A 23457-nucleotide genomic window follows, 5' to 3' on the forward strand; every position below is an offset into this window, starting at 1 on the left:
TTCTCCCAGTTCTCCCTCTCCGTTCTCCCGGTTCTCCCTCTCCGTTCTCCCGAGCACACACTCACACACACGCACACTCACACTCACACACACGCACACACTCACACACACGCCCGGTTCTCCTTCTCCGTTCTCCCGACAGCACACACTCACACACACGCCCGGTTCTCCCTCTCCGTTCTCCCGAGCACACACTCACACACACGCTCGGTTCTCCCTCTCCGTTCTCCCGAGCACACATTCACACACACGCCCGGTTCTCCTTCTCCGTTCTCCCGACAGCACACACTCACACACACTCCCGGTTCTCCTTCTCCGTTCTCCCGAGCACACACTCACACACACTCCCAGTTCTCCTTCTCGGTTCTCCCAACAGCACACACTCACACACACTCCCGGTTCTCCTTCTCGGTTCTCCTGACAGCACACACTCACACACATGCCCGGTTCTCCTTCTCGGTTCTCCTGAGCACACACACTCAACTCATTCCCAGGAGCCGAAGGAGTTGAGACGTTAGCAGCGGGTCCTTTGAGTCTAGAGGTGGGGCCTCCGTGGATCAGACATGTTTTTCCCACACATCTCACAGACGCTTGATCGGACTGAGATCTGGGGAATTTGGAGTCAACAATTCAATCTCTTTGTCATTTTCCTCAAACTATTTCTGAACATATTTTGCAGTGCCAGCTTATTTCCGATGTTTGAACCACTTTTTTTTTTTAGTGGGGTAGGGTGCATTATCCTGCTGAAAGAGGCCACTGACATTAGGGAATACTGTAGCCAAGAATAGGTGTATTTGGTCTGCAACAAGCAGGTGGTGTGTGCTCAGAGCTGAAGCATTCATTACTTTCAGCAAACCCCTAGCATACTAACTGCAGTTAACCCCTAGCAGACCTCATGCCACTCTAAACTGGACCTACCAGACCTCCAGTACTGTGGCCCAAGCTGTGGCTATAACGGCTCTGCACAAGAATGCATCTTTGCACATCTGCAATAATTCAGAACATCCTGTGATATAGGAAATAAATCCTTATTTACAGGATATTTTGCTCAAAACAACACAAATGTACACATTCACACACATGTATTTCTCTAACCTTTCTCTTCTTATATCTACTCTGCTATCTTTATTCTACTTGGTTTCATTATAAAAAAAAAAAAAAAAAAAAAAAAAAACTTAGCCAAGTGCCATATTTCTATGTGAAATGCATAGAAACTAGTCCTGCCTGTGTACTTGTCTGGTCTTGTTTATATGCTATATGCCATACATGTGTGCAATCACTAAGATACACTCCTTGTATGTGTAACAAACCGAGTGAATTAAAATGTTACTGATTCTGTTTCATCTCCTGTAACTGACCTGGAGAGTCAGAGGGTTGATGAGCTGGTGAATTTGTGACTCCTAAACTTGGCAAACCTACCTACGCAGGAAAATACCTGTACCGTTCATTAAACTGATCAGATAAACACTCGCGAATGCTCACCTTTGTACCTTAATTAGATTCCAATCGAAATGTCCCCGTAGGCCAATCAGGTTCGTAGATTAACATCCAGATGTCATGTGGTTTCCGATCAGCTGGGTGTCAGGTGCTCTTTTATAGCCGGGTCAGGCAGGCTAGCTAAACACCAATCTCGGGCATCCAGGAGCAGGGTGGTAACAGTACCGTCAACATGTTTCGCTGTGTTCATCCGCAGCTGGTTTTTATTCTTTTGAGTGGTGAGTACACTTTCGGTGAACATTCTGCTTGGAAGTTGGATGTTTTAACAACTTTTGTTTGGCTGACATTTAAGGCTCAAGCTAGCGTAGCTGTGTTAGCTCGTCAGTCGCTTAGCGGAACAGATAGCTGCTTAGTTATCTAATATTTTCTCTGGTACGCACTTCTACGCCACAAATATCGCTGAATATCTAAAGTTGATCGGATAAGCTACTTATTTGTCTGCTAATGAGTCCGTTATTCCTGCCTCTGCTCTCGAGCGAGCTCTGACCTCGTTTTGTTTGGCTAATGCTAGCGCGCTACCTGCGCGTGCACCTGGCTATCTTGCGCACGAGCATTGTATACCTGGGCATCCACCTGCCGGCTCGGCTAACGGAGCTGGCTAGCTGCTCTAAGCAGTGCTTGTGGGATCGTCTCTGACTTTCAAACCGGCTGGAGCTACATGCCGTTTTTGGTAAACTACGCAGTTTCAACGAGTGAGGTGTGAAGACTGGCTCGCACGAACCATCAGGGTCGTGTGGTAGAAACGGCACGACGTGACTCGCATAAATGTGATTAAAGCTTTAACAGTGTACTGGCGAGTTCTTATCTCCAGGTGAGCATGTGATCTGTCCTGTAATCTTATCTATCACGGTGTGACTAGGTGATTGTGAAAGACACTTCAGTAAAATTTCAGGCTGATCGTTATATTGTAGGTGTTGCACTGCCTGTAACCGGAGTGCGTAAGCATTTTAAATGAAGGGCATCGTCATTAGAGAACGGGTTGTAAGTTATGGCAGTGGCGTACATGACGCCAGGAAAAGTTGATTTAGTGACTTGGCTGTTCAACGATTGTCCCATAGTGGCCAAAAACAAGGATTAACAGTATGCATTTGGATCGTGTCACGAACAGGTTGCAATTTCAGGTTTCACTCTGCTTGATTCCTGTTTCTAAATGTGGTAACATGGCATAATTTCACATACCTTTGGCTGATGGCAAATCTTTCTTGTGAAGTGGATCGCTCCAAATTAACAGGCAGGAAATAATTTGGAACTGAAACCTGGTGGTCTAGGTTAGATGTGCCAGATCATGCAGTTGGGGTCCCTGTGAGCTGAACTTTTCTTCCCTTCAATACTAACCTAACTAAACAAATCTGAGTAGAGCCTGATGTTGGGTTAGGATCATGCTCTGCAGGAGGTTAATTGGAAATCTATATGCTGGCTTCTACCAACAAGCTAGTTAAGGCAAATTGAACCTTGCAAATTGAAATTGCTCTGTGCACACAACTGCATCTCCTTTTGCAGGTGTTGTGTGTGCTGATGTGCTTTTGTCAGAAACTCCAGAGGTTTTTCCCACTTCAACTACAGAAGAAACCAATACCCCAACACTTCCTGTAGCACAAAGCTCTACTGATGGCATAACGGACACCGCAACCACCAATGAACCAGCTACGCTCTCCAGTACCAAAGTGACTTCCAAGCCTGCTCCATACACCAACCATGCAACTGCTGAGGTGATTCTTACAACAGGACCTGCAGCTCCCAGCACTGCTACAAGTGTGGCTCCTACCACGAGTCCCAGCACTGCTACAAGTGTGGCTCCTACCACGAGTCCCAGCACTGCTACAAGTGTGGCTCCTACCACGAGTCCCAGCACTGCTACAAGTGTGGCTCCTACCACGAGTCCCAGCACTGCTACAAGTGTGGCTCCTACCACGAGTCCCAGCACTGCTACAAGTGTGGCTCCTACCACGAGTCCCAGCACTGCTACAAGTGTGGCTCCTACCACGAGTCCCAGCACTGCTACAAGTGTGGCTCCTACCACGAGTCCCAGCACTGCTACAAGTGTGGCTCCTACCACGAGTCCCAGCACTGCTACAAGTGTGGCTCCTACCACTGCATCTCCACTACCCAACCCCACTGTTGGCAATTACTTTGTCAGACCGGACCCTAACTCCTCTGTCTGCCTTATGGCGAAGATGGGCCTACAGTTCAGTTTTGTGCCGAGTGTGGTATGTATAGATGGGGTCTAAATGTTTTGTGGACACCTGAATTTCCTAATGAACTAGTGTAAAATGTAACTTAAGTCCGTCTCCTCTCCACTCAGGGAGCAAGCGTACAGACTGTTAATCTTGACCCAAGTCCCAATGTTACGACTTTCAGTGGAATGTGTGGAAGCTATGGCAGTGATGCTGTGCTCACACTGGCATCAGGCACAATTACAGTCCAGTTCAAGTTTACCAATGTAAGTATTTAAGTGCAACATAATGCAAGATTAAGTTAATGTAACTTCAACTTCATCTTTTTACATGGTGGGTAGGCTTTTAACTTGCACAAACATGTACACTGTTTTTATTCAGTGGTTTTAGCTGTTGTATAAAGTGTTCCAGCTTCTGGCTTCATTCTAGCCTGACTAGGTGTTCATAAGTCTCACTTGATTTCATTGTTGCCTCTTGTAGCAGACAAATAGGTTCCACTTGAGGGCTCTGAGTTTCACTGTGGCCACTGGAAATGGTAAGTTCTTCTGATGGGTTGGAAGAAAATGAGCAGCGTCATTAAAAGTGCCCTTAATGAATTTCTTGCTGCTGCTTTGGTCTTGCAGGAAGCATGTTTGTGGCAGGTAACAATAACCTCTCTCTGTGGGAGGCATCGCTGGGTAGCTCTTACATGTGCCGGAAGGAGCAGAGCTACAACATCACGGACAGCCTCACCCTGAATACATTTGAGCTTCAGGTCCAGCCCTTTGATGTAACCAATGATGAGTTCAGCACAGGTATGTTCTCACTGTTTATAAAGCCCCTGATCTTTCACATTTCTCTAAATGGATCTCTAATACAGCATGTTCTTGTGTTGGGTTTTAGCCTTTGCTTGTTTCATGCTCATCTAACTTCTGAACTTGGTTGTGAAATGTCTCCTGCTATATGAATGCAAGATGGCTGTCTCACTCTGTTCATTCGTGTTCTCTTTGCCTGCAGCCCTTGAATGTTCAGTGGATGATGCCAGCCTCTTAATCCCAATCATTGTTGGTGCAGCTCTGGCTGGCTTGATTCTCATTGTAGTGATTGCTTACGTGATTGGTCGGCGAAAGACCTATGTTGGATATCAGACCCTGTAATGAGAGCCCTGCAAATCCACGAATTATCTACAAGTCATCTTTACCTGATCCTGGGCCAGTGCAACCTTTTTGATTCCAATTGGCAAGTGACTCAGAGTTCAGGTGTCTTATATGGTGGTGACAATCTCTCAGCACATCACACAGTAAATGTCCTGGAACAGATTCTAGACAGTTTGTTCATGAACCCCCCCCCCCCCCCCCCCCCCACACACCAAGTTCTGTCTGGAGGCAAGTGAAGGGTCCACAATTTGGTTTAATAGGTCTTAGTGCTGTGCCTCTGATGGCTTGTTTGTTGTTGGGCATGGACACTTCCATGGTGGAGACCTTGCACTTGCTTCCACTGGTCACCCAGTTAGTCTTTTGTAGCTTAATCTGTTTCTTTCTGAACAGGGAAAGGTCTAAAGCCACATTTCAGGTCTTGATGTTTGCATATTTATTGTTGTGGATCATGTCCTCAGTTCTGTTCCTTCATTGGCAATTGCAATTTCATAGGTTCTTTAGTTTTGATAAGGGATTATACCCAACAGATTACTTGGCATTCATATTGACCTCTGTAACTTTGTGCTTCAATTGTTTCAAGAAGCTATGACTTTACATTTTAAAGCTCCACCACTCTAACCCCAGATGACCTTGTCCCAGACCTTGTTGCCATGCAGTTTGTCTGGTTTGTGAAGTTACCATTGTATTTGCTTTATTGTGAATACTAATTTATTTTGGCTTTGGTAAGACCAGTTCTGCATTACTTGGTGATGCTTGACTCAATGCTCTCATCTCCACCAGCATGTTGGTCTGGCTAATGGCACCAGTGACTTGAACTGGAAGTGGTTGTTGAGAAGCACTCAACCTGTCTCTTAGATCTTGCCAGGCTGTTGGTCTGCTTGATCTACAGCCAAGAGCTTCCCACTAACATGGAGATGTTTGTTTATCCAGTCATTTTTACAACCTAACTCCTTCAGCTTCCAAGCTGCTGTCACAAGGCAGAGGGTCATCAGTAGGTAGGCTGGAGCTTTGAACTTGCTAAAGCATTGCATCTTTTTGAACCTCTAGTGTATGGCTAGCAAGCAAATTCTTGTATTCTGTTAAGTGATTCATTGTTTGCTTTCCCCACTCCTGATCACCCTCCTAACCTTCAAGTTGTCTGCACTAAATTTGGCTTTGCAGCACTACTTTTTAAAGATGTGTTTGGTTTTTCCTTTCTAATCAGTTGAGGAGGCTGTCCGAGATTCAGTGAATGTGCCTGTTGCTTAAAGGTGCATCTGAAGTCTAGCTTAATAAAGATGGATGGAAATGAATGTTGTCTAATTTCCTGCTTGCAGCTTTTTAGAAGTGATCAATAAAAGAATTGCTGAAAGCTTGCTTAATAAATTCTCTTGAAAAGGTCTGGGTGTTTGCTTTTTGTAGGACTATAGAATAATGCAGCCTTCTCTGTTAAATGCACCATGATTTCAGACATGAGCCAGTATAATAGGATGTGCTTTAACCCAAGCTTGTCTCCTGTGCCACTGTCATTCCTCCCCCCCCCCCCCCCCCCCCCCTTGTCACATGCATGTTCTCCTCAGCTGAAGACTGCCAGGCTGATCACTCTGACAACTTCATCATCCCCATAGCAGTTGGAGTTGCCCTTATTGGTCTCATTCTTATCGTCATGCTGGTCTATCTTATCGGGAGAAAGAGAAGCCAGTCTTCTGGCTATGAGCAGTTCAATTAACACTGATTTAAATACAGCCACACTACCAATTACTGGAGGTAATTGCTCACCCTACAACCCACCAAGTCTGGTTTGGTACTCCCCTCTAGGCCCCCACCCTGGCTGTCTGTTCAATTTGTGTGAAATTTGTAATGTATTAATGTGGGCTATGCAAATGCAGACAGGTGAGATTCTACTCTTATTAACTCGCTTCCTTTTCCTCTAACAGTCTTTGCTATTCCTCTCAGGCTCTAGTGGCTCTCCTCTGGTCTTTCCTGCTGATTCAGCTGTAATTCCTGTTCATGTCTTGTTTCTCAACACTTCTTCTCTTCTTCCCTCAACAGCTGAGGAGTGCTTTCTGGATGCTGACTTGAGCTTTCTCGTGCCAATTGCTGTGGGCGTGGCTCTTGGCTTCCTAATCATCCTTGTGCTTATCTCTTACCTGATTGGTCGGCGGAAGAGCCGTACTGGTTACCAGTCTGTATAACTTGCGAAGGTGTCATCGGTGCTTGCTTGAGCTTGTCCCATCTCTTCCACCCTTCTGTTCTGCCTGCCCAGTCACCCTTTTACCCACTTTTTCAGCCTGTCATGCAAGTAAGCTGCTTTTGTGAAATCCAAGCTTCTCGTTAATTTAGTCTGTAAATGAGCCTCAGCACTGGTAGCTCCCCTGTCTTGGCAGGCCACTGCAGCAGTGCTGACTCAGTCATTTAGAGTACACGCAGATTGTCCAAATAACTGCCAACATTGCACTAACATTAAAATGCATGAAGTTGCTCTTTTTAAAGTTATCTATTTTCTCACTGAATGAGGCTGTGCAGATTGTGATGAATGGGTAACTTTTTTAGGGTTAGATTCCTAACTTTATTAATCCTTTGCATAAAGGGGTGAGCTAGGGCAGGGTGATTTCAGGCGATGTATGAAGTTGGCAAGGAACAAGTTTCTCAGTGCTGGTCACACTAACACACTTGCCTTGTAGCACCTTGACTAAGGAAGGTACACTAATATTGACTGACTGTGATGCATCTCTGGAATTTTGGATGCTAGACAACTTCCTCTGCTTTGGGTGCTGGGTCCCCTGTGAGGGACAGGTAATGTAGGTCAGGGTTATATAATTCCAACCAACCTGTTGGCTACACCTGTTAATTTAGTACACTAAAGGATTAGTCAAATTACAGGTATTAATGCTGTGGATGCCTTTTGGTTTGACTTGGTCTGATGCATAAACACAAGGTTAAGGTTTTTTTTTTTTTTTCTTTTTTCTTCCTTCTAATTACTATAGACGTTAGCTAGGTGCATTAAACCATGGAGCCCAGACTACTTTCAGTCTCTCTACACTGTGCCTTGTGCTAGCCCAACCTTCTCCGTTCACTATAGGACCTGTTTTCAGTGGAAGAGTGCCTGTTTTTGGTTGTTTCTCCCCCCATGAGTAAAATGTTTTTGGTATTATTTGGTAGTCTGTATGAGTTCTAAGCACATGACCCTGAATAATGTTGCTCCAACAGCAGCAGTGAAGTGTTTGTCATGGCTATAAAGCATGTGTTAACATCTTGAAGGTAAATGGACTTGATTACAAACATGAAGTGTGGTTTAACAATAAAATTCTCTAACAACTGTCATTTGAATTCTGGGCCATACTTATGAGCTGCTGACGCATGAGTAAATGTGTAACTTTGCTGGGGCGAGAAGGCAAAAAGGTTGACCCCAGCCTGGGCTGCTGCCACATGTATCATAGAGGTGAGGGTTGGGTTTGTACAGTAAACCCTCTAGAAAGTCAAACAAACACTTAATGAAGTTAATTCATTCCACCTTTTTTATTGTTTTGACTAGACCATTAGGAGTGTGTTTAAAACAGGAGCTGGTACATATCTATTTAAGCTCTGACTGCATACAACTGAATTGCCAACCTGCAGTTTCCAATGTCCATATAGCTGTCATGGTTGATAACTGATTGTACCACATCAGGCAAATACAATTAATAAATAACTGTTGAAATCCTTCAGAGAACCAAGCAGGTACCGTGTTTGCTTCCCCCACCATATAAAGAATATGAAAACAGATCTGGATGTGGGATCATGGGTGAATGTTGACTGTGGGCTGAGAGGTCAGATTATGGATAATTGTGAACCAAGAAAATAATTTTATATTTCTGATAAGATAATGAAACATCAGTTCCATGACTCAGTAAAATATAATTGTCTTGGAAAAAAACAATTTAGTTGCACTAAAACAAATCAATTTAGTTCTTGATTTAGTATAGACATCATTAATTCTAAAGCACAATGATTGTTTTAAAATGAACAAGCAAAGTGATTGTGTTAAACATGATGGTTGGCTTTTAAAGGTTTTTTTTTTTTTTGCAAAATAAGGCCATTCAAATCTGTAGGATTATTTAACAGATTGTACTTTCATATAACTAAGGATAGAAGTTTTTGCAGAAATCCTGCTAAGTTGAAGTAGTTGCCACTTGGTCGCTAAGGACTGGCACAGGCCCAATACTTCTACTTGTCCTTAAACCACAATGTATATTTGGCAGGTTATAATATTCCTTCTGGGGAGTTAAACTAGTTGTTATAGAAATATTAGTTATTTGCATCAATCTCTTTGAAAAGTAATGTTTTTTTCTCCTTTGTTTTATTTAGAAAAAGTCAGTGAATCTGTTAAATAATCACTTTTATGGCCTAACAGACAAAACTCTTGATTTGTACAAAAGAAACAAAGTCTCACTGTGACACAAAACCCACATTTTTTTTTTTGTCATTTATATTTCTATACCATTCAACTACCCATACACATATCTTCTGCCTTAAGGTAGAGGCCTTACAGTTAATCCCCTACAGTAAAGCAACTCAAGACCATTTTACCTTCCATACTGTATACTGTCTACAGTATGTCTATGTTTGAATGAGTTTGTCTAAAAGTCTAGCAAATATCAATGGATGATGAAGCACAATCTTACTTCTTTAGTTATATTCTGGAAATGTCTGCACCTTTTAAAATTAATGTCTACGAGACTACTGGGGTATTTTGTTTGTAGACAAACATGCACTGTGATAACACTGCACTAAATTCAAGAGGAAGGCCCAGTGGCAGGAGAGATGGGTAAAGAAACCTACTGGAGTACTTAACTGTAATTTACACTGAGTAGAGTTCCCTTGTAGACGTTCTCCAGCTCTATGCGCCGACCTCTAGAGAGAAAGACACGCTACCGAGGTGGCGGTCAGTGGGAGAATCATTGATGATACCTTTACCGTGTAGTTTACACTGCACATGTAGATAGGTGTCGTACTGGACCCTAGAGAAGTGAACGGCAACCAGCGGGGAGCTGTAGTTTACCTAGATGCAGCAGTAAACAAAAACTATTAATCAAATAAACATTGCTAAGTTTTCAGATCTTTATCTTCAAATCATTGCTTCTGGAAGCTGACTGTGCAAATATCATTGCTGTAATAAGGTAGTGTGAATTCAACATCTGAAAATATGTTGTATATAAGATACAGTTTGTAACCTGAGTAAGGAAATTCAAATGTACACTTACGTGTCTGAGCTTCCCGTAGTAAGGATAGTACATCAGGTTGAAAATATTTTTTGGATAGAAATCAACTTCTCCAAGGCTCTCAGATGTCCCTTTCTAACAAGACAACAGGAAATGAGTCAGTCGCTTTGCACTTTAAGGAGATTGTACGCATGGAGAAATGTGTGCTCTCAACATCTCATATTATCAGACAAAAGATCTGTAGTATGACAGATGTAGGAAGAGAACATCATATTCAGGCTTGTACTAACTTTAACACCACATGCCACGTTTACTGGAGTGCCTTGACCAGGTAAGTAGCCCAGAATCTGTAGCAGTGACAGTAGAAAGGAAGCAAAACATTTAACAGAAGTTAGAATCACTTTCTCAATCTGGCAGACTAATCAGAGTGCAAACACATCGCGTTTCATTTTTTTGTACATGCTGATTTTGTCCACTAGATGTCACTCTTGCTACATGTCACTACTACACCACAACCTTTCGTGCTGGATGATCAACTCACCCGGTTCATTCTGAGGAGGATGCAAGGTTTACCCTTGGAGTAGCCAAAGTCCTTATCCTGGCTGCCGGAGCATGGCCCTAGCCACGACCTCTTGAACTGGCACGCTTTGCGTTCAGCACTCTCTTCCAGGTCGTCCTGCATGAAATAGCCATCCTGCGTGCATGCCATGTTCCGCCTTTCTTGAACCACATCGTCGTAGGCTAAAGGAGCACAGCAAGGGATTCGGAAAATCACAAGAGAGAGCGAAACCATAAATAAGTTAGACGAGGAATACTCCACCTGACCTCTCAGTCTAACAGTGGAGCTGCTATGTCTCCCAGTGTGGGTGTGTTCAGACTACAAAAGAGTTTCCCTTCCTGCCCGTTTCTCTGTGTCGCACTGATAAAGGGAGACAGGCAGTGTGAAGCTAATTTCAACGTGTTCACAGCAAACATACAGACTTCAGCTTGTGTGTGGCACCACACAGACCTCACTCACGTTTGACCTCACTCACGTTTGACCTCACTCACGTTTGACCTCACTCACGTTTGAGCTGAGCTTCCAGCACCCTGGCGTACTTCTTCCATGAGCTGCGGTCTGAGGCGTTGAAGAGAACTACTAACCCATGAACATCATGAAAATGTGGTGTCATCGTCATACCTTTGGGCAACACAAGAAACATAATAATAATTGTTATAATAATAACAACCTAATAATCCAGAATCCAGAATGAAAATTGAGACATCAGACAAGAAGCTGTCTTTTAATCTTTTTTTCCTAACTCACAAATAGAGACTAAAGTGTTTATTCACCATAAGACCATAAGATCTCCTCATCATTGTGGCACCATGCCAAAATGATGTCCTTATGTTAAGATACATCCTTGCGTAAAAATAGGTGCTCGTATAACTATGCATGTGTTTAAAAAAATGGTCTACGGTGTTTTGCTCATCTTTGATTTATTATTCTGAATAATGAAGTGAAGTTAAATACAGTGAAGTTCTACAATACAGCACATGGTCCTACAAACTCTGAGGTGTGAGAGGTATGAACACATGAATGATAAACAGGGAGTAGGGATAATGTAATAAAGGAATGATGCATGTAGTACGCAAATACAACAAAGAGTGATGGTAGGCTTAGCTAAGGTATGCCTCATCCACACGAGGACGACCCCACCTGGTGGCACGACCCTGTCGTGAGGACGACCCCCACCTGGAGGCACGACCCTGTCGTGAGGACGACCCCCACCTGGAGGCACGACCATGTCGTGAGGACGAGCCCCACCTGGAGGCACGACCCTGTCGTGAGGACGACCCCCACCTGGAGGCACGACCATGTCGTGAGGACGACCCCCACCTGGAGGCACGACCCTGTCGTGAGGACGACCCCCACCTGGAGGCACGACCCTGTCGTGAGGACGACCCCCACCTGGAGGCACGACCCTGTCGTGAGGACGACCCCCATCTGGAGGTACGACCCTGTCGTGAGGACGACCCCCACCTGGAGGCACGACCCTGTCGTGAGGACGACCCCCACCTGGAGGCACGACCCCGTCGTGAGGACGACCCCTACCTGGAGGCATGACCCTGTCGTTGTAGGTCGGGCTGTAGGGACTGATGGACCACATCAGGCAGCACATGCAGCCGGCGAACATGGCTGCCAGGAAAACGTAGAGTGCTGCATAGAAGAGAAGAATGAGGCCTGCGGACAAACCGAGAAGAACAGCGTAAATCCTCACGTCCCCGAAACTCGCAAGACACTCCAGAGCATCGTGTGTTTTTCCAGATGTTATGAAGGTGAAACTTGGAGGAAAACAATTACACAATTACATACAAACTCTTTGCATTCCATGAAATGAGACCCCAAGCACACAAAGTCTCAATGAAATGAGACAACTATGTGACTGTTCAAGTCATGCATTACATTTTGAATTGTGCAGCTGTATCTCTGAGAAAAATAATTACAAGCTTTGTGTCAGGCACACAGAGTGCACCTAGTGCTGCGTTTAGACCAGTCTGCACACCAGTCTTGGTGGAAATTAACTGCAGGTATTGTTTTTTATTTGCAATTAAGTGTCCATTATACACTGATCAAACAGGACATGTCACAAAATAAAATGGCTTTTGCTTTGTAGTCAGTTTCACTGTGTCTAGTTTGCAGCCAGTCTGGTGTCTCTGAGTCACAAAGACCTTTCTGTTTCCGACCACTGAGAACTCTCCCAGCTGTCCTTCAACACAGGAACACAGCGAACCTCCGGTGGCCATCGGAGTGACAGGATTTTGGAGCGACCCAGAGCCACGGCCGGGCTCCAAGGATCCCCATCAGACCGCTGTGGCACTCTGAGGCCAGCACGCTCTCCTTTCACAAGATACGCATGACGGACCCCGGAGAGCTTGCCCCCTCTCGCCAATACAGGGGTCCCATCTCGCTCACTTTCATTTGAACCTTCTGAAACACTTCTAATTAAATCCCAGCATCCTCTATGTCCTCTCTGCCATTGTCAGAGTCGACCGCCTTGCGCCTCTACTACAGAACGAGTTCAAGCGGGTTTGACAAAGACAACTCCTATATCTGCTGTGAGGAACTACAGTATGACAGAGATATCACATCATCACTGGCTTCCTCTGGGAGAATTTCATATCACTGGGAGTGCTTGCCCATTGGGAATCAGATATCAGGCATCTGGTGCCAGAAACATTGGATTTAAACTCTCTCTCTCTGGCCTGTTCAGAATTTCTTGGGGTTACACAGCTAGCCTATGTGACGCTGTATGTCAGCGTGGACTGGGGATGTGAGTGTGTTTGAGCTGGTCTGGAGGTCGAGGGAGGTTTTGGGAAAGAGGCAGGCCAGAGCTTTCTAGGGGCAATAGTCATGTGATTGCTGGCCAGCAGACGGACTGGGACAGTTGCTCTCCCACTGAGAAACATTCCCCAGGCAGTCTGTTTTTGTCAAGATTTCTCCAAGCTATCTGTGCACCTATGTAAACATATAATTCGTACACACACACACACACACACACACACACACACACACACTCGCTTTCTTGTCTCATCCTGGCCTCTGAAAAGCCAGCGCAGAAACCAAAACTGAGCAAAAACAATAGATTGTGCAGCCATCGGCCTCTCAGAGACCGCAACCCACAGCACTCCACTAACCGAAGCCACAACGCGCGCCTAATCAGGCCGCGCTATCCCGAGTCTTCCCTGAGAAACGGGAGCCGTGTTCCCGGGTGCTACTCACTCCAGCTCTTCCCCGAGCGGCCCATGAACTCCTTGGTCTCTGGGTTCCACAGGTATGTTTTCAGGTCGCCGATCTTCTCGTGCAGCGTCCTCTTGGGCTTGGGCTTTGGTTTCCATCTCTCAAAGTTGAGATCGTCTTGCTCCAGCGGCTGGTGCTCCACCAGACCCTCCTGCTCCACCTCCAGAGCTTCTGCTAGCTCGTGGCTGTGCTTGTGCAGGGAACCAGCACGCTTACAGGGGAACAAACACAACAGATTCCTTACACATCAGTCTGGCTAGCGGAATTTTTATTTTTTTTATTTTTTGCCAAACTGCAGTACCAACCGCCCCAAGAGAAGTTAAATGTGACAAAACATTCCATTCTAAAACATGTGGTGATTACGTAACGAACCCTTAGAGAAGGACTGAAGAGAGTGAATAGGGTGTTCCAGTAATGAGCTAAAGTGAGTGGGGTGGGGTCATTCACTGAATGGTGTGAAGACAGAAAAAAAAATAATAAAAAATTTCATTCACGATCCACACGCACCAGTCGGGTGAGAGCAACTGAGCCCGGATGGCAGAGGACTGCCTGCCCCTGCTGACCTTCACTGTGGGAGCTAAACTCCAACAGCTGCAGAGGACTCCAAGGTCACTCTACAGCCAGATGTTAGACACTAATTCTCACAGCACATACTGAACTCTCCATCTGACCTCTACAGTGGAGCCTCAACCCCCCACAAAGGGACTTTGTACTTAGGGATTGGTTGTTTTTTGTTTTGTTTTGTTTTGTTTCCCCCAATACTGATTAACATTGTCTTCGACATCAATATCATTGACTGTGATGACCGTGGCTTGACAGGTAAAGCATTAAAAGCAATGAAATGAAACAACCAAATGTTCAATAGCTACTCTACCAAGAAGCTTCCAAATCACATTTCGCCTGCTCGCGTGCTTCTGTCATTGCTTTGCCAGCATTGCTCACGTTGCAAAATGGCAGATGCTCCGTTATTCGTTGGATCGGAGACCAAGCAGCGGCACAGATGCTCCGTTATTCGGCGGAGCGCAGAGTAAACAGCGGCACGGGCTTACCGCTTTTGGTGCGGAGGTCTGTAGGTCTTCGTCCCCGCCCGCGCTGGGTTCGGGTTCCATTATTCCTCGCTGAAGAATAAAAGTACTTGTTAAACCACTCACATGTACGACTGGCCAAAACCACTTCAAGCGAGGTCGAAGTCCAGCAAAATGAAAGTTTGGGGTAATCCAAAAAAAAAAAAAAAAGGCAAAAAAACTTTTACAGCGGAAAAGAAACAGAGAAAAGATGGGGTATTACAAACTAATCTTCTTGGATTAAAAAAGTTGGATTTTTAAAAAGTTAATATTATTACTATTACTATACCCAAAAGTAGCTCTTGCACGCAGTAAACTGATCTGTTAACTTTAAGTTAAAAATAACGGCGCTATGGCGAACGGTGGTTTGGTGAAGAAATGCTCTTTGCATTCATGCGTTTTTGCCCTCACGGCGGACGGGGTGCGGAGAAGCTCCCTGCTACACGGCGAGCATCCTAGTGAATGGATGTGTGCTGAGGGGAGAGTGGGGGAGAGAGAGGGCGCGGAGGGGCTTTTTAAGCCCTCAACAAGTCTTGGCAGCGGCTGAACGGGTGTTTCTGCCGTATTCCGCACACGCACCGCGCTGGCTCACTGGCTGCTAACATGAGACCTACCCAAAGCCCCGCTGCATTAATGTACGTTTCTTTCCTGATCCTAACGTGCCGTTGTCAGTCAAAGCAAGTCCCAGCGGAATTCCCGGAGCAGTCTTCGCTTCTTTCCCTAACGCAGCTTTGGGCTGCTGGGGCACATCTGATGGGGAGACTCGAAGCTTTGTCCTTCTTTCTAAGTCATGCACGGCGCACACGGGAAGCCCAGTCCCAGTCCGGGGTGAATAGCTCTGCCCTTGCTGTTGCCAAGAGTTGGGATATAATAAATTCCAATACTTGTCATCAACTTAAATATTTGCACCCCAGTCACGTTGTGCTCGGCTAGCTTGTGAAACGGCTGTTTTTTTCAAGTCTGAATAGAAATGTCGTCATGGAAAATTGCTTCTTCTTTTCTCCCCCCGCGTTCTTATTTCTGAAAAGCATGCAGCACCGACACTCAGACACACTGAAGAGATGCTTTCTGACATTTCACAAGAGTCTACATTTAGCACATTTATATATGCGAAACCTTTAGCCCGCTGGGAACCCTGCTTTACTTTAACCGTTATGGGCAGTCGATGCGTTTTCAGTCTTGTAATTAATTTAAGATGTATTCCTCAGATTTTGCCAAAATGTTAAAAGGTACTGAAACAATGCACACTTTTGTGACAATTGTTTTGTCTCACAAACGTATAGTCTGATAATCAAGAAAAGAGAAGCGCTTAATAAAATTGGTTATTCATTTGGAAGCACGGAGCCTAGCCCATGTAAGTGTGTTAAGTTGAATATGAAAGGCCAATGCTAATTTAGGTTCTTATTTCCCTACAAGGAACTTTCTTGAAGCAGTCCCGAGTTTTGTCCCGTACAGCTGTGTGCTATGCTCCACTCAGCCACGGTGTGGCACGCTAGATTCACTTTTACTGACTGGCCAAATTTCTCATTCCAGCTTCATCTACATATTGCCCGAGACTTGCAATAATAAGCGAAAACACTTTAATCTTATAGTACCAGCTCTGAGTGTAAACAATGACAATTTATAAAAATCTCAGTTATGGAATAAATTTAGCATAGCATTCTGAAAGGGTACGCTAAGATACATTTACTGAGTGATTTACTGAACAGGTCATGCTTCTTATACATTTTACTGCTATTTTCCAGCTATAACCACCAACACAGAAACTTATGTTCGTGCTGGAAACAAAGATTTGTATTTTTGCTGACTATAGCCTATAGCAATTCATGGAAATGATATAATCATTGTGTAATCTCCGCCAAATCTAAAACCAGTTGGTTGACCCGCCATTTCAAATGCGGCGTGGCCAAATCAAACGGTGTAACGGAGCTAGTGCTGCCTTCATGTCCTGCGGCGCCTGCTCCTCCAACCCTGCCCTGCACGAAGCTGCAGGAGGACGCCTAGCGCGCCCGGGCACGCGCCCTCGCGGCGGGGCGAGGGGACCAGGATCGCGCGCGCTTGTCAGTAGACGCAGCAGCTGGCGGAGGAGCCACGCGTGCGCTCGCAGAATGACGCGGCACGGCCGGGCTCTCCGTCCCTCGGGTCTGCGCGAGAAAATGGACCTTCTCTCAATAAAGCGCTTCGTTTGTGACCTTAAATCAGTGACCGCATTCTAGCGAATGGCAATAAGCGTCCAAATAAAATGCCAGCGGGATCGAATGCGCAAGCCAGTGGGATACCGATGTCCGATGCAGTGGGTACGTGCAAGGTCAATACCGTTAACCGGGAGCTCGTGTGCTGGGATTTGTGATGTGCGAATTCGGGATGGGGATTGTTTTAGCTGTACTCTGCACGTTTTCATGTCTGCAACAACCGACAGATTTCTATTTGGGTTATAAGCTCTCTCTCTCTCTCTCTCTCTCTCTCTCTCTCTCTCTCTCTCTCTCTCTCTCTCTCTCTCTCTATATATATATATATATATATATATATATATATAGACACACACACACATACATATATATATATATATATATATATATATATATATATATATATATATATATATATATATATATATATATATATATATATATATTTTTAAATGCACCATTTATTTATTGGGAACATGTTCTGTCTTGTTTAAAAAATATTACCCTCTAGGTGTGGCAAAGCGTAGATGTTAATGACCGGCAGTTTCTCCTGATAACCGAAATTGTATTTTTGCTCTTTCTCTAAACCTGCACTGTAGTTTTAAAACAACAAAGTGGTGACAGCCACTGGATTTCGGGTGTTTGCGATTCATGGGTGCAACTCTAAATGCCAGCAGTCTGTAGTCTGAAGTAGCATGTTTTGAAGTTTATGTATTTAAACTATAACTTTTATATAGAGAATAGAATAGCCTTAATATATTGGCATTTTCATGAGGGTGTAAACATTTCTCTAGATAGGCTGTAATTAAAAACAAACTGGCTTTAAAATCAATATAGCTTTTAGTCATTTGCACATAAGATTTTTTTGGGGGTATTGGCTTGGCTGTAAATGAGATGACGAAGCTCTAAAAACTCTCTACTCCCAAGCTGCTAAAGCTGAAGAAAGTGCTTAGTATGGACCATTCTGTCATCTTTATAGGATCATTCAAAAGAAGGAAGAGGAAGTCCATCGTAGTGTCTGCAATGCTGCTCACGGTGTCTGTGCTCATCCTTGTCTTCGGTCTGGCTGCTACTACAAAAACACAGAACATCACGGTTGGTGGTTACTATCCTGGAGTCATTGTAAGTAATCATGCTTAGAGTTGCATTTGACTGAAAAACTTGCACGTATATTTACAAATGTCATCCTTTATCATCAAGAATCGTACTGAGAAAGTGAGATTTTTCCCAGTTTCTGTCACTATGGAATCCTGGCGGCCTGACAGTTGGTTCCCTCCTCAGAGATGTTGATCTGAAGCTAGTTCTCTGAAAGAGGAAGGGTCTTGTTTGACACCTGACCATAATCTAACCTGACCATAATCTAACTGATATGGTGAAATGTCTTCATGCAACATAAGTATAAGATACATAAGAGTATTATACCAAACAAGTAACAGCATTTTGTGTGTGTGTCTGTTATTGGTTTGTTTTAGCTTGGTTTCGGCTCCTTTCTCGGAATTATTGGAGCCCATTTAACAGAGAATAAGAGGCAGATGGTAAGAAGACTTACACTGCATGGCCCCTCCTAGTTTTGTGTGCTTGCTTTGCATGATACAAATTGTTCTAAACCACAAGAATGAATTGTTCCTTTATGGAAAAAAAACTCAGGGCATGACCTCCATTTTGCTGAGTGTCACAGAGGTTTTTAAAAACACGTCTTTATGTTTTTGTCTATGCGCCGCTGTGGCGGCGAGGAGTGGACTCACTGTCTTCAGTTTGAATATCAGAACATGTTCCTGGGACTCTGGTGACACGCACCCAGAAATAGCCCAGTGTAAGATGAGTGGGTTGGATGTCTAGGGTACGAGTGTACGGAAGGCGCCCCAGAGCAGGGTATGCCAGGTGCAACTCTCCAGATGAAGTATTGATTTGGCCGGGGTGAATGGCCACATCACTGAAACAAGGAAAACGGAAAAACAAGTTTTGTATAGACGGCGAACAAAACTCCGACATATGATGGTGGGGAGCAGGTTCAGTAGTAGTGCTTGGAGGAAGCGTGGTGTACCAAAGGGGTGATCAGGTAATTTCTGGCACAACTTTGACAAAATTGTAGAGATTTTCAACAAAGGGAAGCACTTTGCTTGCACAGCTGATGAAGGACCTCTTTCTGAAACATTCTGTTCCTCTGGTAACTACATGTATTAGCTGCAGTGCTTACATTGATTTGGCATAGTCAGGCTTCGTGATGCTGTCAGGTGTAGAATGTGGTATGTCAGTGGCAGTGCTGGGGTTAGATCCTTGCCTCCAGCCAACAGTGTGGAGTGACATGAAACAGAAACCTCCCTGCCTCTCAGGAAGGCACAGCTCAAGCAGGGTGAGCTGGGCACAATGCCAGCTCAGGGGCACCAGAGAAGGGAAGTGTAGACCAGACAACATAACTCCCATCATGTCCTCTGCCAAGGGCTTTACCACTCCCAGACCCACCTGGGCAAAGGTGGCAGACTCACCAAGTGCCACCTCCCACCGCAATCTGTACGGCTGTGAAAATCACATGAGGCACAGTGACTGATAAATCTGGACAGAGTGATGTTATGACCATGTGTTTGCCAGGAGCACGTGCAGAAAGAAAGTATGGATAGCGTGTAGAGAGAGAATGCTGGTTCACAAAATATGAGGTTACTGTGTCAACAACACCAGTAATGCGCCATGAGTGCATACAAATCAAGAGCTTATACACAAGCTCAGTGAATGAGGGAAAGTGGCTGAAGTAGCGTAATGAGGGAACAGCGAGACCCGTCACATCACCGCCGCAAGCGTCTGCTTTTGTCTTCCATCCCAGCTGGTGGCGTCCATTGTCTTCATCAGCTTTGGAGTGGTCGCTGCATTCTGCTGTGCCATTGTGGATGGTGTTTTTGCAGCCAGGCACATAGTGAGTCCCTCCCAATTTCCAGTGTCATTACATGCATCTCAGGGCTGCGGACACAGATTTACTGGCTATGTTGTGATGTCTCAAAGGACCTCGGACCTCTTTACGCTGGTCGATGTGAATACTATTCCAGCGTGACCTCCTTTGACCTCGATGTGAGTTCACTTTTTATTTTTGCTGCAAAGGGCCCTCACCACCCCATTTTTAAAATTTACAGCAACCCTCTTCCATAATAAAAGCAGCTGATGATATGTCCACTCCAGGATTTAAGTGGCCACTGGTTGTTTTGGGGGATTTGTCCTACATGTTTTCAAATGTCTGTCTGATCTTTAGGTCCACTGCCAGACTGCGTCACGCATGTCCTGCAATCTGCGTGTGAAGAGTAACACCTGCTACTGCTGTGACCTCTATAACTGTGGCAAGTATGTGTGCCACAGCAGGTCCTCGGGATGTACTCTGCTATCTCTGTTTTATCTTAGTTAAGTTACTGTTCTGTTTGCATTGAGTGAGTTTCTTCCCCTCTCAAGCTCTGCTGGAAAGAACGCTTGTGTTTACCTATGTTTCAGAGAACATCCTCTTTTGGGACTTCAGAGTAAAGATGTTCTGAAAAAATTTAGGAAATCATCCATGATTTGGAAGTAGGTTTTTTTTGGTTTTTTTTTTAGCTCCTCAACAACATTGACAACCCATGATTTGTTGTGGCTGAAATTGTCACTGTTGCTGTGTGCAGTGTACTCCATAGAAAACATGCTTAAATCCTGTCTTGATCTGCCACTTCTGTCAGTCATTTGTGGTCCAAGCCATGACAGTCTTAAATACCTAGTGTGTTAATTGAAGGGTTAGATATATCATTCATGTTGTGTTCTTCTTAAGATTGATGTGTACTTGTAGTCCTTTTCATTCACTGTTCTTTTTGCATGCATGTTTTTCTTCTGTTTATTTTGTGATGTATCTTAATGGTACAGTATTGCTTTAAGGTTTCAATTGACTTTTTTAAAACTCCCCCTGAAACAGTCGTGTTGATCTCAGAGGAGGTTACCACGAGTACACAGAAGTTCGGAGTTGCCAAGATGTTGTGCACCTCTACCATCTGCTGTGGTCTGCTACCATCCTCAACATTATTGCCCTTTTTCTGGGCATCGTCACAGCAGCAGTGCTTGGGGGTTTCAAGGACATGGTAAGATAAACAAATAAATAAATTGAATGTTTTTTGGTTTTATTGGATGGTACAGAGGAATGTAGACTACTGTTGTTGTTCGTGTGTGTGGTTTGTTTTTAAGATGCCAACAGCAGCCCCTGACACATGTGAGCCGGTCCCTCTGGTTGCCCCCAGACCTCCAGACAGTCTTGCCCCACCTGCCTCCAACTACTTCTACAACCCCGCCCCCAGCTTACCACCCTACACGACCTACGACCTACAGGTAATGAGCATTCCCAGTGGAACTATGGGATACATTTCTGTTGTGTTTATTTCACTGTAGAATACGTGGGTGCTGTTCATATTAGCAGCGAACCACAGTGGTTTACTGGATACACAGGTGCTCTTTGTGCATTCAACATTTTTAGAAAAATCACTGCCTCATTTTACAATCTTTGTTGTATATGAAAAGATCTCCATTTGTCAATAGTGCAAATTTAAGTACAATGCAAACACAAGAATAATATTTTTCCTTACAGGGATCCAACATATTCCATGACTCTTCTGGTCTATCTGACGAATCCCAGTCTGGAGCTAGTCATACGTGGCCCACTATGATCCCCCCCCGCTACTCTCCACCTTACTACACACCTGACGACAAACCTCCACCATACAGTCCTTAGCCGACCAGACCAGGAGGCATTGCAGGAATGGTCCTGAGCACTTTGGATCACCCATTGTGGTGTGTGATGCACGAGTGCTTTTGGAAAGCTTCTGAACAGACAGCCTCGGGGTGATGGCCTCTGTTGAAGGGAAGGAGACCAGAGACTATGCAGACAGAGGCATTCATCCCTACGGTGCAGACGTGAGCCGTCACATCCACAGGCCATGAGATCTGTGCAGTTATCTGGGACTTAAATACACTGTGGGACTTCTCTGCACCTTGCAAGAACTAACATCCAGACAGTTTACAGACAGGGTGAGTTGCCTGGCTCGTATCCTCTTCTACACTGCGTAGGTCTATAGGCTTCCTGCTAGGAGACAGTTACTCGGTCACCCTGCACCTGCTGCACAAGGTCTTAAGGACACTCCCAAAGTGGCCAAGAGTGTCCTGTTTCTCTTCACCTCACTGAGGATGTTTTCTTTGTCTTTTCTTATTGTTGATTTGCACTTTATCTTCTCTGAATATAACTGTATCGAGATCAAACTAGGTTGAGTTCGGTTTGAGCAGCTAGAAATAACAGCCCAAAAGTATTTCCAAAGTTCTGTCTAAACAGGATGAAATTTCTAGTATGTGGTGGGGTTTCTCATTTCATTGTGTAAAGACAAAGTCACAATCTTCACACTTAAAGGAATATTCAAGTATGTTTGAGACTAATCTCTACCACATCTGAATCACATGGTTGATTACCGCAGACAGTAACTTTAACAGTACTTAGTCCAGACTTAGAAAAGAAAGCAAGCCCTGTTAACTCAAAGTGCACTTAGAAATATATAAAGCACTCATTATTTTTCAGGTAAAGGTATTTGTAATGTCAGCTGTATATATGTAACAATTGGTTTTTCTTTTCCTGAGGGAAGAATTTGTGGCAATGTCATCCAGCTCAAAGAGAACAGTTTCACCTGATCACACATGGCTACCAGAAACCCTCTGGGAATGGGTAGGTAACCAGAATGGCGGTTTACCATTTTCCCCCAGGGTTGGAAAGGTGGTTAAAACTACATTAAAAAGCTTTGATATTTAAAACAGTTACTGAAAAGGTCTAAGATGTAGATGTGAACTTACCTGACATAGTCACAATGTTTATTGACAAAATTCTAGAACTTCCCTTAGGGATCCATAATAAATACATTTCAGGTTAGCATTTTCTTCCAACTATAGAAAAATGTGATGAAACTATTGACCACAGAAATAAAAAAAGAACAGACTACAGATGAGGTAGCTATAGGCTTAAAAAACCACCAAGTCTAAAAAAAAAGATCTGTGATGTAAATATCCTTTTCCTGATTTGTGAATAATTAAAAGTGCTATGTTAATGTTTACAGGAAAGAAGGAAAATGATTTAAACTTGAACATGTTACCTATGGTATATGCATTGTACAGATCCATTTCAGCTTGGGAATTGATTTATTAAAGAGTGGGAGGTGAAGTGTTCAGAAACCTTCACTATGAATATAATGCCCAGCCTCAACGAAAGGTCATTAGGCCCATTCATTTTTTAAATACACGGTCTCCACATTGTTACTACAGAATCAGTAACACACACACACACACACACACACACACACATATATATATATATATATATATATATATATATATATATATATATAAAAACACTTACTGTCCATCTATACACAATTTACATAAACTGTGCAACCTAGTACTCCAT

At 44.2% G+C, this 23457-nt stretch overlaps 3 protein-coding genes across 7 annotated transcripts; 2 read left to right on the plus strand and 1 right to left on the minus strand.

Moving 5' to 3' along the window:
- Positions 1-1589: 1589 nt before the first annotated feature.
- lamp2 (lysosomal-associated membrane protein 2) lies at positions 1590-8110 on the plus strand. Of its 4 annotated transcripts, XM_035531963.1 has the most exons (7): positions 1590-1715; positions 2998-3249; positions 3286-3704; positions 3800-3937; positions 4152-4206; positions 4295-4465; positions 6367-6932. In XM_035531963.1, exons 1-7 carry the CDS (start codon positions 1670-1672, stop codon positions 6513-6515), a joined length of 1230 nt encoding a protein of 409 aa, XP_035387856.1. In that variant the 5' UTR covers positions 1590-1669; the 3' UTR covers positions 6516-6932. The 4 variants fall into 4 exon arrangements, with proteins under 4 accessions (XP_035387856.1, XP_026874350.2, XP_026874349.2 ...); XM_027018549.2 differs by having other exon boundaries at positions 2998-3704; positions 6839-8110; XM_027018548.2 differs by having other exon boundaries at positions 2998-3704.
- A 171-nt stretch (positions 8111-8281) lies between these two features.
- Positions 8282-15660, minus strand: atp1b4 (ATPase Na+/K+ transporting subunit beta 4). The gene is made up of 8 exons (XM_027018547.2): positions 14818-15660; positions 13751-13979; positions 12083-12211; positions 11054-11167; positions 10529-10728; positions 10278-10334; positions 10030-10122; positions 8282-9827 (listed from the first exon to the last, which is right to left on the minus strand). Exons 1-8 carry the CDS (start codon positions 14875-14877, stop codon positions 9666-9668), a joined length of 1044 nt encoding a protein of 347 aa, XP_026874348.2. The 5' UTR covers positions 14878-15660; the 3' UTR covers positions 8282-9665.
- Positions 15661-16920: 1260 nt separating this feature from the next.
- tmem255a (transmembrane protein 255A) lies at positions 16921-23334 on the plus strand. Of its 2 annotated transcripts, XM_027018581.2 has the most exons (10): positions 16921-17129; positions 18001-18143; positions 18494-18556; positions 19840-19929; positions 20016-20081; positions 20260-20348; positions 20493-20564; positions 20941-21103; positions 21207-21347; positions 21604-23334. In XM_027018581.2, exons 1-10 carry the CDS (start codon positions 17075-17077, stop codon positions 21745-21747), a joined length of 1026 nt encoding a protein of 341 aa, XP_026874382.1. In that variant the 5' UTR covers positions 16921-17074; the 3' UTR covers positions 21748-23334. The 2 variants fall into 2 exon arrangements, with proteins under 2 accessions (XP_026874382.1, XP_026874383.1); XM_027018582.2 differs by lacking the exon at positions 19840-19929.
- The last annotated feature ends 123 nt before the right edge of the window (positions 23335-23457 follow it).

This window comes from Electrophorus electricus, chromosome 12 (assembly GCF_013358815.1).
Source record: "Electrophorus electricus isolate fEleEle1 chromosome 12, fEleEle1.pri, whole genome shotgun sequence".
NCBI classification, from domain to species: domain Eukaryota; kingdom Metazoa; phylum Chordata; class Actinopteri; order Gymnotiformes; family Gymnotidae; genus Electrophorus; species Electrophorus electricus.